This window comes from Heptranchias perlo, chromosome 7, assembly GCF_035084215.1.
Source record: "Heptranchias perlo isolate sHepPer1 chromosome 7, sHepPer1.hap1, whole genome shotgun sequence".
Lineage (NCBI taxonomy): Eukaryota > Metazoa > Chordata > Chondrichthyes > Hexanchiformes > Hexanchidae > Heptranchias > Heptranchias perlo.
In genome coordinates, this window is record NC_090331.1 from 41879733 (window position 1) to 41897755 (window position 18023).

Here is an 18023-nt window from a genome sequence, read left to right on the forward strand (position 1 = left end):
ATGTTCTGGACTCACCTACAAGTGGAAACAGTTTTCCCCACATCCATCCTCTCGAACCCCTTCATAATTTTAAAGACCTCTTTCAGGTCTCCTCTTTTGCAGAAAAAAAAGCCCCAGCCTGCTCATTCGTTCCTGATGATTTTGCATTCTTTCAATTCTGGTAATATCCTTGTAAATCTTTTCTGGACATTCCCCAGTGCTTCAATATCCTTTTTGTCATATGGAGACCAGAACTCCAAGTATGGTTTAACCAAGGTTTTATATAAATTTAACATTACCTCCCTGCTTTTGCATTCTATTCCTGTCGAAATGAACCCCTGTACTTTGTTTGCATTCTTTATGGCCATATCAATTTGCTACTTTTAGCAATTTATGTATCTGTATTCCCAGATCTCTTTGCTCCTCTACTCTGTTTAGTTTCTTACCTTCCAAGGAATAAGTGGTGTGTTTATTCTTCCTACCAAAATGAACCTCCTCACACTTCACTATATTGAATTTAATTTGCCATTTGTCCACTCATTCTGTTTATGTCTTCCTGTCAATTTGGTATCATCTGCAAAGTTCAACACGATACCTCGAATTTGAGTCCAAATCATTTACGTACATGGTGAACAACACTGGTCCCAGCACGGCTCCCTGTGGGACACCACTTCCCACTTTCTGCCAGTCTGAAAAAATTTACCCATCTTTCAATTTATTCTGCTACCTGGCCCGACTTCACATGCCCTGATCTCTGTCATGTTTCTTATGTGGCAACTTATTGAAAGCCCTCTGTAGACCATGTATACCACATCCAATATGATGCCCTTGTCTACTCTTTTGTTACTTCTTCAAATAATTCAATAAGGTAGGTTAAACATGATCCTCCTTTTAGAAATCCATGCTGACTTTTTTTTTTATTACATTCTTCATCTCTCGATGTTTTGTAAAATCCTAGTATCTTTCCTACCACTGACATTAAGCCAACTGATCTACAGTTCCCTGGATTAGTTATATCTCCCCTTTTGAAGATAGGAATTACATTTGATGTTCACCAGTCCTCTAACACTATTCCTTTTTCTAATAAATTTTTATATATGGATGCTAGTGCCTCTGCTATCTCTTCCCTAGTTTATTTTGAGCATCTACGGGTGAAAGCCACCTGGACCCAAAGTTTTACTTTCCGTAAGTTTGGCTAGTATCTCCTTTCTTTCTATCTTAATTGGTATAATTTCTCTCTTGACTTCTTCTACTATTGTCATTTTCTCTGTCAGTGAAAACTTACACAAGGTATCTACTCAGTATCCCTACGATTTCAGTATCAACACTTGAGTTTATCTTGCTCATCCCTTAGTGTCCCTATCCTAATTCTCCTTTTGATACTTATGTGCCTATAGAATATTTTATTATTTATTTTTATATTCTTAGATATATTCATTTTATGTGTACTCTTTGCCTACCTAATTGTCTTTTTACCTCTTTCCTAAACTTTCCCTTGTCATCTTCTGTTTATTGTTTATGTACTTTGCATATACTTTAGATTCAATTTTATATTCACCTCTTTATTTATCCATGGCATCTCATTCTTAGCTAGCTTGTTTTATTACTTTTAGTGGAATATATTTCTTCGGAACTCAATTAATTTCCCCCTTAAATATTGCCCACAGTTGTCCTACCTCTCAATATTTTTCTCCCGTTACCTTCCTTTAGCTCCACCCTCATTCCCACATAGTTGGCTTTTTTCTAACCTATTACTTTTGTCTTTGTACTATCTATATCTCTCAATCATTATCTTAAACCATATTATATTGTGATTACCACTTCCTAAATGTTCTCCCACGCTTACTTCTCTTATCTGCTCTGGTTCATTTCCCATTACTAGTTCTAAGCAGTGCTTCCTCACGTTGGGCTTCTTACATATTGGGTCAGATAGTAGTCTTGTACACACAGTAAAAATTCCATCCCCTTTTCCCCTTTCACTTTTTCTCCCTGCCAGTTTATTTGGGGATAATTGAAATCTCCCATGTTTTATACTCATTTCATATATTCGCCTACATAATTCTCCCTCCACTTCCTTTCCACTATTTGGTGGTCTGTAGTAATAGTGTGACCAATCCCATCCCATCATTTATCTCAATCGACATGGCTTCTGTCTTCTCTCTTTGTTAATGGCAGTAGCAGGAAAGGATATAATTATGTTATTTCTGATTAACACAACTATCCACCAGCCCTTCTTCCTTCCCTATCATTTCTAAATATATTATAGCCAGTAATATTTAAATGCCAATCCATTCCGGTCTGTAGCCATGTTTCCAATATCCCTATTGCATCTATTTCCTCACTTCTATTTATTGCCAATGCTCTGTACATTGCTATACAGAGAATTTAATATGCTCTAATTTTTCATTACTTCTGCTTTATTTTTTTATCAGGTATTTTATTATTACGTGCCATAACCTTTTCTGTTCCCTAAGTATTTGTTATTTTTTGATCTCTTTTTGTACTCTGACCTTTGCTGTCATTCCTTCTTTTTTAATAGTTAGTTTAGCATTATATCCACCTGATGCCACCCCCACCCTCCCGGTTCCTTTTTATTAGTTTGAAGTCCTTTCTACAGTTCTATTTACCCTTTCAGTTGGGTCCCAGTACTGGTGCCAGTGTTCCATGAACTGGAACCCCTCCTTCTCACATTGCTCTTTCAGGGACAGATTCACTTTCCTGATCTGTTTATCCCCATGCCAATTAGCATTTGGTTCATGTAGTAATCTGGATTACCACCTCTACGTTGGAACCAATGACATAGAAGGAAGAGAATTAAAGTCCTGAAAGGGGAATTTTAGGAATTAGGAGAAAATTTTGTGAGCAGGACCTCTCAAGGGTAGCAATCTCACGATTACTCCCAATGCCATGTGATAATCACTATAAGAACAGCATGAGGAGGGACATAAATGCATGGCTGTAGAGACAGTGTAGTAGGGAAGGGTTCAAGTTCCTGGGACACTGGGACCAGTTGAGACAGGAGTAGCCTGTACATCCAAGATAAAGCAGCCCGCTTGATTGGCACCCCATCCACCACCCTAAACATTCACTCCCTTCACCACTGGCGCACTGTGGCTGCAGTGTGTACCATCCACAGGATGCACTGCAGCAACTCACCAAGGCTTCTTCGACAGCACCTCCCAAACCCGCGACCTCTACCTCCTAGAAGGACAAGAGCAGCAGGCACGTGGGAACAACACCACCTGCACGTTCCCCTCCAAGTCACACACCATCCCGACTTGGAAATATATCGCCGTTCCTTCATCGTCGCTGGGTCAAAATCCTGGAACTCCCTTCCTAACAGCACTATGGAAGAACCTTCACCACACGGACTGCAGCGGTTCAAGAAGGCGGCTCAAGGGCAATTAGGGATGGGCAATAAATGCCGGCCTCGCCAGCGACACCCACATCCCATGAACGAATTTTTTTTAAAAGCCTGTACATGACGGATGAGCTTCACCTGAACAAGGCTGGGGCCAATATCCTCGCTAGGAGAATAACTAGTGAGGGACAGTTTAAATTAATATGGCACAGGGGAGGGTCAAAACAAGATAAGGAAACTGAAAAGAAAACAAAAGGGGCAAGAGTTGTAGGAAAGAGAAAAACAGCAAAGTAAAACATCAGATCAGAAGGAGGAGGAATTAGAGAGTAAGACTGCTAGAAAATTGGAGTCAGGATTGAATGATATTTGTGAATAAACAAAAAATTCAAAACAAAATCTGAGTCTGGAGCATTAATATCTATGGAGCAGTATGATGGAGTAGGTATAATGGAGATGTGGCTTAGGTTTGCACAGGACGGAGGACCTTATTCCTGGTAATATTTTCAGGAGAGATAGGGGAAGGAAAGGGAGGTAGCAGTATTAATAAAAGATACTATCATAGTGCTAGAATATAAGGGTGTTCTAGGGTGTTGTAGTAAGACAAAATCCACATAAAGAGTTGGGGATAGGAAGGGAAATAGTACAATTTTCAGTGTGCATCACAGGCCACCAAACAGTGCAGTTAAGATATAAGGGAGATTTGTAGAAAGTTCAGAGAGATATGCAAGAACAATAAGCCAGTGGTATTTGACTATCCAAAAGTAGACTGGGACAAATAACTGACGTGAATCGGAAAAAATCTGGGAAATAGTGACCACAACATTATTAGGCCAAATTTGAAGATAGAAAAGGATCAATGCTGGACTGAAAAAAGGCAATGTTCAGTGAGATAGGAAGGGATCTTAAAAGATGAGATCAATAAAAGCACAAAATAGATACATTCCTAAAAGTTGAGGAGAGCACATCAAAGTATACATTTCCATGGATAAAGATTAAAACTAAACAAACTTAAAAGGGATAACAATAGAAAAGAAATTCATGCAGAACATAGAAAATCTAGTGGACAAATAAAAAGGGAGATTAGAAGGGCTAAAAGGAATATGAAAAAATATCTAGCAGATCATACAAAAGAAAACAGTCTGATTTTATTAATATATTAAAAGTCAAATAATTATTAAGGTAGGAGTGCTAAGGGTTGAAAGGGTAATCTAGTTGTGGAGGTTGGAGGTATGGAGCTACCAAATACATATTTTGCATCAGTGTTACAAAACGATAGTGGAAGTGAGAATATAGATGTACTGGAGGAGGATGTGGAAAAATTGTTAGAAATAACTGTAGAAAAGGAATCGGTTCTGAAAAAATTAGCATTACTCAAAGGGGTCAGGTTACCAAGTCTGGGGTCTTGAAGGAAGTCAGAGAGGAGATAGCAGAGACTCTGACAACAATTTTTCACGTACATTGTGTCAGGAGAATGGAGGAGAGTCAATAATACATCTGTTCAAGAAAGAAGATTAAACTGGATGACTGTAGACCAATTAGTCTAACGCCAGTTGTAGGTTAGCTTTTCAACTCCATAAATCAAAATCAAATTAGTGAGCATTTAGAGATCTGTAGGATAATTGAGAACAGCCAACATGGATTTGTTGTAGGCAAGTCGTGTTTGACAATTTTTTTTTGAAGTAAGTGACTGCATAGATAAACGGCATGTAGTAGATAGTGTATATAGATCTTCAGAAGGCATATGATAAGTTGTCTCACAGGCCTGTTACAAATATTCAGACACATGGCTTATGAGGAAATTTAGCAACATGGATAGAAAGTTGGTTGGCAGACATGAAACAAAAGGGTTAATGGGTGTTGCTCAATTTGGAGAAGGGTGGAAGTGGCATATCACAGGGATCAGTGTAGGAGCACAATATCAAAATTTGCAGGCTACATAAAAGTAGGGGGTTTGGCAAACAGTGAAGAGGACTTTTACAGACATAGGAAATACATAGGCAGGTTAGTGGAATGAGCAGACAGGTGGAAGATGCAATTTAAGCAAAGAAGTGTCAGGTAACACATTTTGGAAGAAAAATAAAGAATGGGAGTCTACACTAAATGGAATGATACTGAAGGGTGTGGCCAAATATAGACACCTTGAGGTGTAAGTACATAATTCATTGAAAGTGCAAGTGCAGAAAGAGAAGGCCATTAAAAATAAGACCAGTAGCATTCTGGATTTTATAAACAGCGATACAGAGTACAAGAGCAAATACACTATGAGAAATGTGTACAAAGCAATGGTTACACCACATGCAGTTTTGGGTGCCCAATCATAGAAAGGACACTAAAACCACAGATAGCAGACAGTGTAGATTCATCAGGATGAGAAGCTATAGTTTTAAGAGATTTGTGATACAGGGATTACTTTCACAGCAGCAGAGAAGCCCAAGAGGAAATTAGTACAATTTTATTTTTAAATTATGACAGGTGTTGATGGGGTAAATAGGGAAAGACGGTTTCCTCTGGTTGGCAAGTCAGTGATGAGGGATCATCAATTTAACTTTGTGAGGAGAGAGGTTAGGAGAACTTTTCTTACATAGGCATTTGTTACAGCATGAAATGCTTTGTCACAGGGAATGGTTGAAGCAAAGACCTTTGCATATATTGAGGAAAGAGCAAATAAACATTTGAAGCAGAGCTATTTGGGAGAGTGCAGGACAATTGGATTGCTCTTGCAAAGAGTCGGCACAGATACGATGGGCACAACGCCCGCCTTCTATGCTGAAAACATCTATGGTTCCCCAAGGGATACCTGAGCAGTGGGCTTAAAGGATTAACTAAGTTTGAGGCTAACCAGCTTACCTGTGAGCAATGCCAAAGAAGATCTATATGAGGATTTATGCACTTATTCACAGTGCTTCCAAAGGAACTCAGGATTGTACATAAACGCAACTCATCCTGATCATCGATTAATTTATGATTAAATTGATTATGGGAAAAGCATGCTCCAGGTTATTCAGACATTCCATACTCACTTGTTTCCCAACATTTTTAATTGCCAGTTGTTCGGGAGTCATTTTATCCTCCTCCTCTACAGCCTGTAAGGGAAATAAATATTGAATTGTACACAGTTTATCATCATCTCACCAGAACATTTAAGGTAATTTACTATGGGATTTTAAAAAAATAGAAGCAAGGAGTAACACAAATTTTGGCATGCAATAGTCTTACTAGTATAGAGGAGTTATAGTTCTTTAATATTATTGTTCTTTACCTTGTTGTAGTTCTTGGCCAATTCCAGCATTTCTTTCACAACCGTTTCATTAAGTTTACAATGCTCACTGTAGTCCTGAAGTGTTAGACCTTCCATCCAACTTTTCTTATGCAAGTTCAACAACATCTGCAGTAGAGAATAAAACCTGATAAATGTTGATTTACTGAACAGTCAGAAGCAGGATTTCAGCATAACTTAGAATCTTAAACATTAATGGACTACAACAGTCATTTGAAAATCTAGCACAAGTGACAATTAAAATTCTATCCTGTGGTAGGCTAGAGCTATGCCATCAGATGATGGTACTCCAACACTTCACACTGCCCTCTCCCCATCATAAGGTGGGTAACCACTTGTCACAGAGATTGTGCCCCATTAATTCCAATGATTAATGTCTGAGTGATAGGTCTGGAACAGCTTTGTCACTTGGAGAGTGTTAAGTTTGTGACGTTCGTATATTAAATTGATGCTAAATCCAAGAAGATTACATTTCTGCAGCGCATTCTGCTTTAATTTAGGTCTGCTGTTCTCTATCCATGATTCCAACATGCCTAAGGAAGAGCCTTGGAAAGGCACTCATAAATCCTCTACAAACCACCCAGACAGCATCACCCAATAATAACAACTCAATCTTCCAGGTTACATTTCAGATGATAATATTTGCATTGCTATAACTTAATTTACTAAACTCCTTACAGTGTCCATAGTCAGTTTTTTTAAAAAGCAGAAATAAGTGCAGTCCTAGTATTGGTAGATATTTCAAAGATGTACAAATTTTTATTTTCAAAAGGCCACTTCCATATACCGTGAGTCAAATCTCACAGGTGAACATACATTTGCCCCATAGGATTTCATATCCTAACATACTACAATCCTCTTGTCCAGTGTGTATAAACCCTCCTTTTTACCACAACATACAAGGATGAAGGGTGAAAAGTAGGTATGTGCAGGAAATGTTTTTATAGAGGATACACATATTCATTGAAAAAAATTGTCTTCACTTAGTCTTCTACACACACCATGCCCCTAAGTTCTTTCAACTTATATTTGGTAATAAAGGTGTTCATATTTGACACTATTTTCAAAATTGTCTCACCCTCCCTCTTCGTCTACATTAGCTAGTAGTATGGAATTGACTTATCTGACCTGCAACAGAATGACCCACTGGTTGATTGTGAAAGCTTTTCAGCAATATTTGGCTTCTAAGTTTTAGATGATCAACATGTTAAGGGAATGCCCGCAGCATAGCACCATCCTTTAGATAAGAACCTCACTCCTTTAGGAATGCATTTCTGGCCAACTAGCATTGGTACTCAGTGTAACAGCCAACAGCATATTTTTTATTTCCATTTTTGGAGGCTTGGTAACAATCTTGATCTACGGTGAAACTTTTCCAAAATGTCCACTGTGCCAGAAAACACTTTCATGTACCACTTAAAAAGTTTTCACGTGTTTTGGTAAAAAGTAGCATTTGTAATCTCTTAAGACATTCTCACCCTAGCACAAAACATGTATATTAGCCAGTACTTAAACAGTTTCTAAAGCAATGACACAATGCTAAATGAATCAAGAAAGAGGAAACAACGAGCCAGCTGGTGACATAAATCATTTTCCCCATCTTCCAAAAAAAGTCAGGTGAAAAAGGCCTAGAAATCTCTATGGGTCCAGGGGCATGCAGCACTGAGAAGTGCAGGGAGCATTTGGGCTACTTGCGTTTGCTGATATGTGATAGAAATGAAATCGAATGAGATGACAGACCTAATGATCTAGTAATGAAACAGTTTTTCTATCTACTACCTCAAATTTCATCTGAAGACACTTTACTTGTGATTTGGGGTAAAAAACCCCAAATCACAAGTAAAGTGCATTCTACCCATTTAGCTAAATGTTGTTCCATGACCATAATCTTCATCTAATGATTTGTCTCCATAAGAGGCAAACAATGAATCGATTGTTTCCACTCGCAGAAATACATAGTTATGCAATAGGATAAAGCTCTCAAGGTACATATCATGGAATTTACATTAAATTTCAAAACTGTTTGGTGCTATACAGGAACTAATATCCTGACAGACTACGAGAATTTTTTGAGAAAAATGGGGAGAGGTAGATAGTCAGTGGACCATAGGTTTAATGTATGTCCAATGCTACAGCTAAATGGCTGTGCAAAATTATTAATCCTTAAAGTGTACATTGTCACTCATGTATGAATTATCTGGGCAAAGTTGAATCTTGAACTTTTCCTTTTGGAGGTGTTTATTCAAATACTAAGGTTATGTTGTATTTCAGATGTCACATTAGACCTTGAATTGTTCAATATAATTTCCAAATAGTCTACTATTGAGCTCATTTATTCAATATGGATCTCTGCTGGTTCAGCAAGAGTACCAATTCAAATCCACAATTACATAACCAAGCAGCTGACTCAAGACAGAATTCTTCCACCTATTAACCTTGTAGCTGGATTAACCAGTTGGCGATGAGTACTGTCTGCATCTCCAATTAGTGAAATCACCATTTGATGACATTTGTGTGGTCAGGCAAATGGTGGCAATACAATCACACATTTAAGGCAAGTTGTAGTGTTCACCACACTGCTCAGAAGAAATTACTGGCATCTACTTAGCAATGGTCAAGCCCTTGCTTATTAGTTGTCCAATGGCTATCCTCCTTGGGGGCAGGGAAGTAAATGAGCGCACTTTGGGGTTGAATTGCCTCCAAGGTAACCAATCTGGTGATGGGCAGACCCAGTAATCCAATAATTGAGCAAAGTAGTTTCACATTACTCTAAGGTGCCACTCATTGGTACAACCAGGAGGCATAGAACCATCACTGAGGGCTGAAATTTTTCCTATTCAGCTCCAGATAACCTCGTAAACCAATGCCCTAATAGACAGGGTAGTCCTAAACGTACAAGCAAAAGGATGATGAATGTTTTCAGTTACTTCCCCTTGCTTCATCGATTTAGTTCATCTCCATTTATTTAGAATGTTATTGTTTAGCGGTTTTAGCATATTTTATTAATGTAACAATGATTGAACTATTAAGGCTGGAACAGTGCATTTATTGTTAATGGTTTGTTTTGAAACAATGTGGAATGCCAGGCTGTGAGTTTGCCACCAGGAGAGTTCTTCTCCCCTCTCCCCGGAAGGGAAGTGCTGCTAAAAACAGGTTGCAGGTGAAACAAGCTCCAGAAAATAGGACCCAGGCACATCGCGGTGGAGTTGATTCATCCAGGACAAAGCAGCCCACTTGATTGGTACCCCATCCACCACCTAAAACATTCATTCCCTCTACCACCAGTGCACTGTGGCTGCAATGTGTACTATCTACAAGATGCACTGCAGCAACTCACCACAGCTTCTTCGACAGCACCTCCCAAACCCGTGACCTCTACCACCTAGAAGGACAAGGGCAGCAGGCGCATGGGAACACCACCACCTGCACATTCCCCTCCAAGTCACACACCATCCTGACTTGAAAATATATCGCCGTTCCTTTATCATCACTGGGTCAAAATCATGGAACTCCCCACCTAACAGCACTGTGGGAGTAGCTTCACCAAATGGGCTGCAGCGGTTCAAGAAGGCGACATACCACCACCTTCTCAAGGGCAAATAGGCCTTGCCAGCGACGCCCACATCCCATGAATGAATAATAAAAAAAAATTAACTCAGAGAGAAGGCTATGCTGATGCAAACAGAAGCAGAGAGTAGGGGTCATCTCCTGCTCCCTCAATCCCATCCCCACCCAACTACTTTTCCTGGGCCCCACGTTTGCTGACGTTGTTAATTACGCCTTTTGCTAAGGAATCACCCTTCTCCATTTCGAATCTACTATCATCTCCCCTCTCCGTCCTTCTGTCCCCTCCAACTGCTGCCGATCTTTAACCTCCCTTTCCTCGTAAGGTTCTCGAACCTGTCGTCATCTCCCAGCTCCACGCCCACCTCTTCCGAAATTCCATTAAAATCCCTTCAGCCTGACTTCTACCATGCTTATAATATTAAGGATGCTCTGGCCAAAATCACAAAGATATTCTCTGCAACTGTGTTGCATTATCCTCTTTGTCATCCTCAACTTCTCCATAGCATTTTTTTTTTAAATCCACATCCAAAAGCTGTTACTTGCATTGTACCACTTTAATTCAGAACTTTAGGTGAAGCTAGCCCTAAACTTACCCCAAGTAAACACCCCTTATACTTGGTTCTTGCCAACTTGCACCTGTTCTCAAGGCTTACCTGAATAGGGTGCATTCCTATAAAGGAGAAAGCATGTTCCATAGCATACAAATGGAAAGTCTACTAGTGTGAATTTTTAGTAATTTGATTTGGAGATTCTTAAGCATGTTGGTAGGTTTCCAAGTGTCAAATATCCCGCTGGACAATCTTTTCTTTTAATCCTGCACCAAAGATGGATTATTCCAACTTTTTAAAAAACTGAGAAATCAAGGTGATGAGTCAAACCCCGTAATGTAGGACTCAGTAGAGATGATGAGAATTGATGTTTAGGTGATTTCAGCTGTGTCAGGTTACACCGATCCTTTCACTCTTGTTCCAGGAGGTGACATGGACATCTTGGCCACAGATTTGGATCTGTTCAATTCTGATTTCCTCAATGGCTCACATGGAGCCTCTCTCTGACCTAGAACGCTTCCATTTTTGTCATAAGGGCAGGATGGCCATCGTCCCTAGGTCATTTTGTGTTCAATCAGTACAGTCATGTTGATCTAGACTCAAAACCTCCTCTTTAAAAGATTAGTTTAAGTTTTTAATTTATTCTTCACCTTCCTCTAAAGGAAAAACTATGATAATTTCAGGTCTTAACACCAAACCTTGTGGGGTGGTAATGAAGGCAATAATCACAGGGAATAACCTGAACAAGACTTCAAAGTATGCAGATAATTCACACCACAATATGTGGCACAATGAAAATAATTAAAACCCCCAAAAATTATAGATTAAAGGAAACAGTTGCTGAGAAAAGAATGAAAATCGAAGTACAAGTGAGAAACATGGGAACCTTTTGCCACATAGTAGTGCAACTGAAGTCGTGAAACAGCGGCAGCTAACAAGAGAAAACAATCTTGCCTTGTATCTTTTTCGGGGATGGATTCATACGATTTATGTTGTACGTGAAAACATCTTAAAATCGTAGTGTTGCTGAGATTTTTCCTCCACAGTGTACAACTGGGCTGTTCCACCGATGCTACATTAATTATCAAGTTTCTAACTGTTGTCCCTCGGAGTTGGTCAGAACAATGATAATACATAAAGTCTGCTCACCACATTATGACAACTATAATAGTTGTATTATATTATGAAGCAGTTGCTATATAATGGCAAAAGTGAAGGGTGATTAAGGATAATCCATAGTTAACGTTTTGACAATCTATGATATGACACATATAATGCACCATGTCACACTAATGGTAAAACAATTGTAAATCAAAAATAATTTTAAAAAACATAAAATTAAGGTTAATAATTAACTTGCCTTTTGCTCAAGTTCATTCTTCCGGTAATTGATGGTGATAGAGTAGTAATGTCTGTTTAATCCATGAATCAAAGCCTAAAAAAAAAGTACAAAAATCATAGTTGAACAATAGGAATGGGCACAACTACACGACTGAGCTAACCTGCATAATCTTTCAATTTATTTGCCGAGAATAAAATTGACAGAAGGTGTACTTGGCAACAATTTGCTGTACAAACACATTTTATAGGCACACACAATTTGTGTTGCTCACATCAAATTTACAATATCACAGTCAATTATGACCAGATTTGAAAATAATCCTCAAAGTGGAACTCATTCATAAACTCATTTGAAAGAAAAATTCAATCTCCTCTACTCATTAGCGTACTTAAAAGAAAAATTTCAAGATAAGATTTTAGAACAATCTTGTCTACAAAGGTTTACCTGAAAAATACATCACTTTATTGATTTTTTTTGGGACAAACTCCTTCTCAACCGCCCCCCCACCTCTTACTCATAACTCCTCTGAATCAATGTTAGACGTTGAATGAGTGGAGTTTTCGGACAACTTGCTCACTAATTTTCCTTTGTCACAGGAAACATCTGGCCTCAGCTTTGTGCCTCCTCACAGCAATGTAGCCAAGATGAGGAGCTCAGTGAAATGGGGGAAATCAAATCCACTATTCCACAATATGGTCCAATGTGCTCCAGTAAAAAGTGAAAATAACTCTTCTCAGCAGCTAGTCTCAGAAACTCTGAGAAAATTATGGCACCAGTTAACTGGCCAGTCACTTTATACAATGCTTTTTAAAATGTTTTGTGTGTACAAAGAGTTCCTAGCTGTAGAATGTGTATAGCCTACAAAAGACCAATGAGGGAAGAAACCCACTGAGGAGGGGATTGAGCAAAAGAGCAGCAATATTCTCATACAATCTGTTTTTTATTGAATTAAAATTATTAATTCAAAAATCTAAACTCATTTTGTATTAAATTTTATTTTTGTAACTGGGATTTATAATTCACATGCATGCCTTTGTTTACAAATAACATGGTACAGCTGTCTACATCTATCTTGCAACCCTAGTTGTTTCAATCACAGGAACTAGGTCAAAATATTGACATTGACAGCACTAGCAAGCCATCTGTAAATAATGATGTATAATTTTTTTAAAAATTAATTAATTTTAGGATATTCTTTAAAAAAGTATACTCCACATACCATGAGTAACTTGTGAATCCACCTATGAAAATCACTATGCCTTCTTTGACATTTTTGTCCAGAATTACAATAATTCCCTCCTGTACTAATCCAATAACCTCCTCCCTACTTCTTTCCTGTTTAAAAAGGCTAATCTTAAGTTTACTGCAGAACATATGCGACAAAGTTCACCAAATGGACCAAAAAAACTAATTTCCTTTAAGATGGATAAACGTCTCCAGCTGTACATTATAAACAAAAATAGCTTTTGAATTAAACATAGATGTTCCTTCATTATAAAATGACTATTCTACTCAGATGATGCACTAAAAAACAATTCCATTCATTTCAGAATTAGGAAACTATAGTCCAGGGTATGAAGGCTAGCACACTGTAATTTTATCAACGATCAATGCTATGCTTAAAAAAAGGTATTTGTTTCTTTTTAAGAGCAATTAAAGCATTAGCTTTTTTTGGAGATTAATATTTTTAACGCACATTACTTACAGAAGTTACACAGAGAATACCTAGGTATGAATTTTAAGTTGATTACAATTTTAATTACAATTAATCACTGCCTTGACACAGTCATTCATTGACCTTCTAGGTCAATCAAACTCTGAGCCCCTGGAGCCTTCAGTACACCTCACAATTCGTCACCATAAACTTCTGTACTTGAGCAAAACGTATCAATTAAATATATGATTACAACTAAGATTAACTGAGATTAGAATTTGAATTGGAAGATTACTGACAGCATAGTTTTTATGTATATTATATTCCATATAATACAGGTTACCTTTACCACAATACACTTCAGGTAAGTAGGTCCTGGGTTTAAAGTAGGTTCAAATACAACTTCGCCAAGTCACATATTACTGAACAAAAAGATCGATAGACCAACATCATGTAGAAATGTGAGGGTTACACCACTGACTGTTTTGCTTACAAGAATGATAAGGACAAATGAAAAATACCTTCTCATTGCTGCTCCAGTGGATTAGAGCATGCCCAGGCAATATATGAAAACCCACAGTGGTCTACTAATCAGTGTGGTAGGTATTGATTGGAAATCGAGAACCCAGTGTCTAGATTAATAGGTGGTGAAATGGTGAGGAGTGGGGGGGGGTGAAGAAGAGATGTAGAGCATTGTCCTATGAGGAGAGATTGAATATAATGGGTCTATATTCTCTGGAGTTTAGAAGAATTGAGAGGTGATCTCATTGAAACATATAAAATTCTTAGAGGGCTTGACAGGGTAGATACTGAGAGGCTGTTTCCCTTGGCTAGAGAGTCTAGAACTCGGGGTCATAGTCTCAAGAGATAGGACAGAGATGAGGAAAAAATTCTTCACTCAGAGGGTTGTGAATCTTTTAAATTCTTTACCCCAGAGAGCTGTGGATGTTCAGTCATTGAGTATATTCAAGACTGAAATCAATAGATTTTTGGACACTAAGGGAGTCAAGGGATATGGAGATAGGGTGGCAAAGTGGAGTTGAGGTAGAAGATTGGCAATAATCTTACTGAATGGCAGAGCAGGGGCTGTATGGCCTACTCTTGCTCCTATTTCTTATATCATTTTTAGTTCTTCCTAAATATTAAAGAAGGTTGTGGTGTTCTTAATGTTAACAGTGAAATAACAATTTCTTGTTTGACTGGAGAGACGAATAAAAGCAAGATAATCAGAACCATTTTGGGGCTCAGAAACAAAGATTCACCCAATCCTCATGCCAAAGAACAAAAGAAGCTTCAATCACTAAGGTCCCTTGGTGTTTGATTCTTTTGGATGACACCATAGCAGCTTTACAAGCCAAAAGTGTGAGGTCTACCCTGGCTCGAAGAGAGTTTAACTGAACTTACACAGTAGTATGCTGAAGTTTCACTTGACTTAGAAGCTTGAAAAGTGAAGCTGAATCCTGGATTTAGTTATTCCCATCAACCATATAACCCTTGGCTAACAAGTGTGTATATTTTAAAATCAACAGAAATGAAGAAAAATGTTAGTCATAATTCTTTGAATTTCATTAAGAGGTACTTCTTAAGATTCCCTCTAACAATAGGACCGTTCCTCTCCATTATTAAAGATCAATGTAGGCTAATTAGTTTATATGTCTGCTAGCCAACATCAACATTTATAATCTTCTTGTTTATATATGCTGTTTGGAATTTTTCATTTTATTTTTCTAACCTTACTGCTGCTGAGTTTTACCATCGGTTAACAAAGACAATACAACAGGCCTAGAATTAATAAAACTACAACTTTCAGTTTGAATAAACAAGTGCTCCACAAAATCTGATGGTGACTACTCACTCACTGCATTGTATTTCTTGTCTGATGTTACCAGAATATGTCGTCTTACCTAAAATTGGTGTCACCTGGACTTTATGGAGAAATCCTTGAATTGTGGATAATTTTAAAACAAGGTTTTTCTTAAAATTGGTCTTTGTGGAACAAAAAATGGCATGCACTTATCCTTAGATGGATATTCCTCCTTGAATAACAGATGCAGACAAATGTGTTCCATCAAAGGGCACAAAAATACTCTACTTGCATATTGATTTAGCTCTGTATCTATAGAATACCATTCCTGTAGGAATGATTCAGAACAATGTCTTGAAATTAACGAGAGAGGTCATTACCACACAGCCATAAAAGGGTCAGGGAACTATTCTCCTGAAACATGCATGTATGGACTTGTCTGTGCCCAGTCAAAACCCCTGGCACATTTTCTGCTCATTATCTTTTACAGATTTTTTTATAGACTTCAATAAAAGTACAGCTTAAAACAGTACGTCGAGATCCCCCACAGATCTTCATGCTTGATATTATAATAGCGTTAATACTCTTTTTTCATTATAGTGATTAATTAGGGCTTGAAAATCAAGAAGTCAGATAAAAAGAGTGATATATGGGTTCTAAAATAGTCTGAAATGGCCAGGGCTGAATGATATTAGAGCAATATATGTAGGACTGAAGAGTATGGCTGATATAATATAAACGAGACTTTTTAAAACATGAAAGATCCAATTTTCCTCTTCAGTAAATACTTCCTACGGTAAAATATAAAATCTGCATTCTCGAAAACTGTTCCTTTTAACCATATAAACTGAAATGCTAACTTACAGTTGGATATATTTACCTGGATAGATGGCTTGTTCAGATGACCAAGATTTGAAGTTGTTTGCCTCGGCTCATGTCCTAACACCATCATATTAGCATTGATCAGTCTAAAGGCATCAATAACAACCTATTTGAAGGAAGGAAAGAAAAGTAATTCCATTTTAGCTTAAGAGAATGGTAAAACCTTGGTGTCACATCTGGCTTTGGCTCCTATCCAGACAAAGACTTAATGAAAAACCAAACAGAAGGAATTTCCTGCTGATTGTGCCATCGGCACACCACTTTATAACTTGTAATGTAAGGTGACATCAATTAAACACATAATTTGTATGCAGCATCAGTGGGGGAATATATAGTTATGAAAGTGTGTTTGCTCATCTTACAGCCTAGTTATCCAAATAATTATTTATGACCCACATGTTTTGGATCTTGATACAATAGCTGACTAGTCTGCTTTCATATATATATATATATTTACCAGCCAGATCCCATCTAATCAATATGAATGACAGCGAGTGAGTAAGACTGAAAGTGAGCACAGGCTAAGGGATTATATGTAAAGCCCAGCCCTGTCACATCAATGAAATGATCACAATACTCGAAATGACAACAAAATTATAGCCAGCAAGGAACTCCCTCTTGCATTCTACTCTAGTCATATGGCTTTGCTTATCCTGCCCAAGTAAAGAGCCTGTTCCTTGTCTGATAGATTAAGACGTCCCTCATCAGTGTCACAATCAGGACAAAAACAAAGCATGATAAACTGATGGCAAGGTCATCTGTGATTCACGACAGGTTACTTTGTAGCTAGTTAGCTTTACAGGATCAATAAAATATTAATATGGATACATTTATAGTATTAGAGAGTAATAAACTACCCAATGCTATCCATACATAACAAAAATAAACTTTGAACGTTTTATTCCAAATATTCCATTTGAGCCACAATATTTGCAATCTATCTGAAATAAAAATAAATTTGAGAAAGTTTCATTTTTATGCATCAACTATACAAAATTATGGGTTTCTACCCTGTCTCCATCTAAATACCTAGCCCACGACAAGACTTCTCTCTGGTGACACTGGAAGCAATCTTTTTCCAGCTCAAGACTTCCAGTGTCGGAGCAAATCAGCTTCTGCTATGGAAGAAAGAACACTACTCATCCACAGAGAAATGCATGGTCAATCACTGCACTCATTAAGCCCTTATTAGCTGCTTTTACCCGAGACATGTGTACTCATCATCTCGGGTGAATCCAGTTTACCTTTCTCCACAGTTATTTTTTTTAAATCACATTTTCATAACCTCCATTTTTATAGTGAAGATAAGCATATGAAATATTCAGTTCAAATTCAGTTTACTAACCCTGACAATGATCACTGTGGATCAGGAATAAATAGCATTCGAGTACAGAAATGTATTGGAGATGCTGGATTAATGGCACAAGTACATCTAGAAGCAGAATTAGTTAATTAGATTAGGAAAGAAGTACGGTGTAGTTTTAGTCAACTAACTATTACAGAAGCTTAGTATTTCAGATATTGGACAATATTCTCATTTTTAATAACATTTTACTTAGGACTAATACAGCAATATAAAACCAAACCCATACTATCTGTAAGCAGATAT

The 18023-nt window shown here is 37.7% G+C and overlaps 1 protein-coding gene across 2 annotated transcripts in view; it reads right to left on the bottom strand.

Annotated features, from left to right (window-relative positions):
* The window catches only part of psmd14 (proteasome 26S subunit, non-ATPase 14), an 85627-nt gene that overhangs the window by 6857 nt on the left and 60747 nt on the right, over window positions 1–18023 (bottom strand). For both annotated transcript variants that reach the window (XM_067987377.1, XM_067987378.1), the window contains exons 7-10: window positions 16413–16520; window positions 12093–12167; window positions 6600–6725; window positions 6361–6423 (exon numbers count right to left, since the gene is read on the bottom strand). In XM_067987377.1, coding sequence (XP_067843478.1) covers window positions 6361–6423; window positions 6600–6725; window positions 12093–12167; window positions 16413–16520 — 372 coding nt within the window. The remainder of the gene's footprint in view (window positions 1–6360; window positions 6424–6599; window positions 6726–12092; window positions 12168–16412; window positions 16521–18023) is intronic.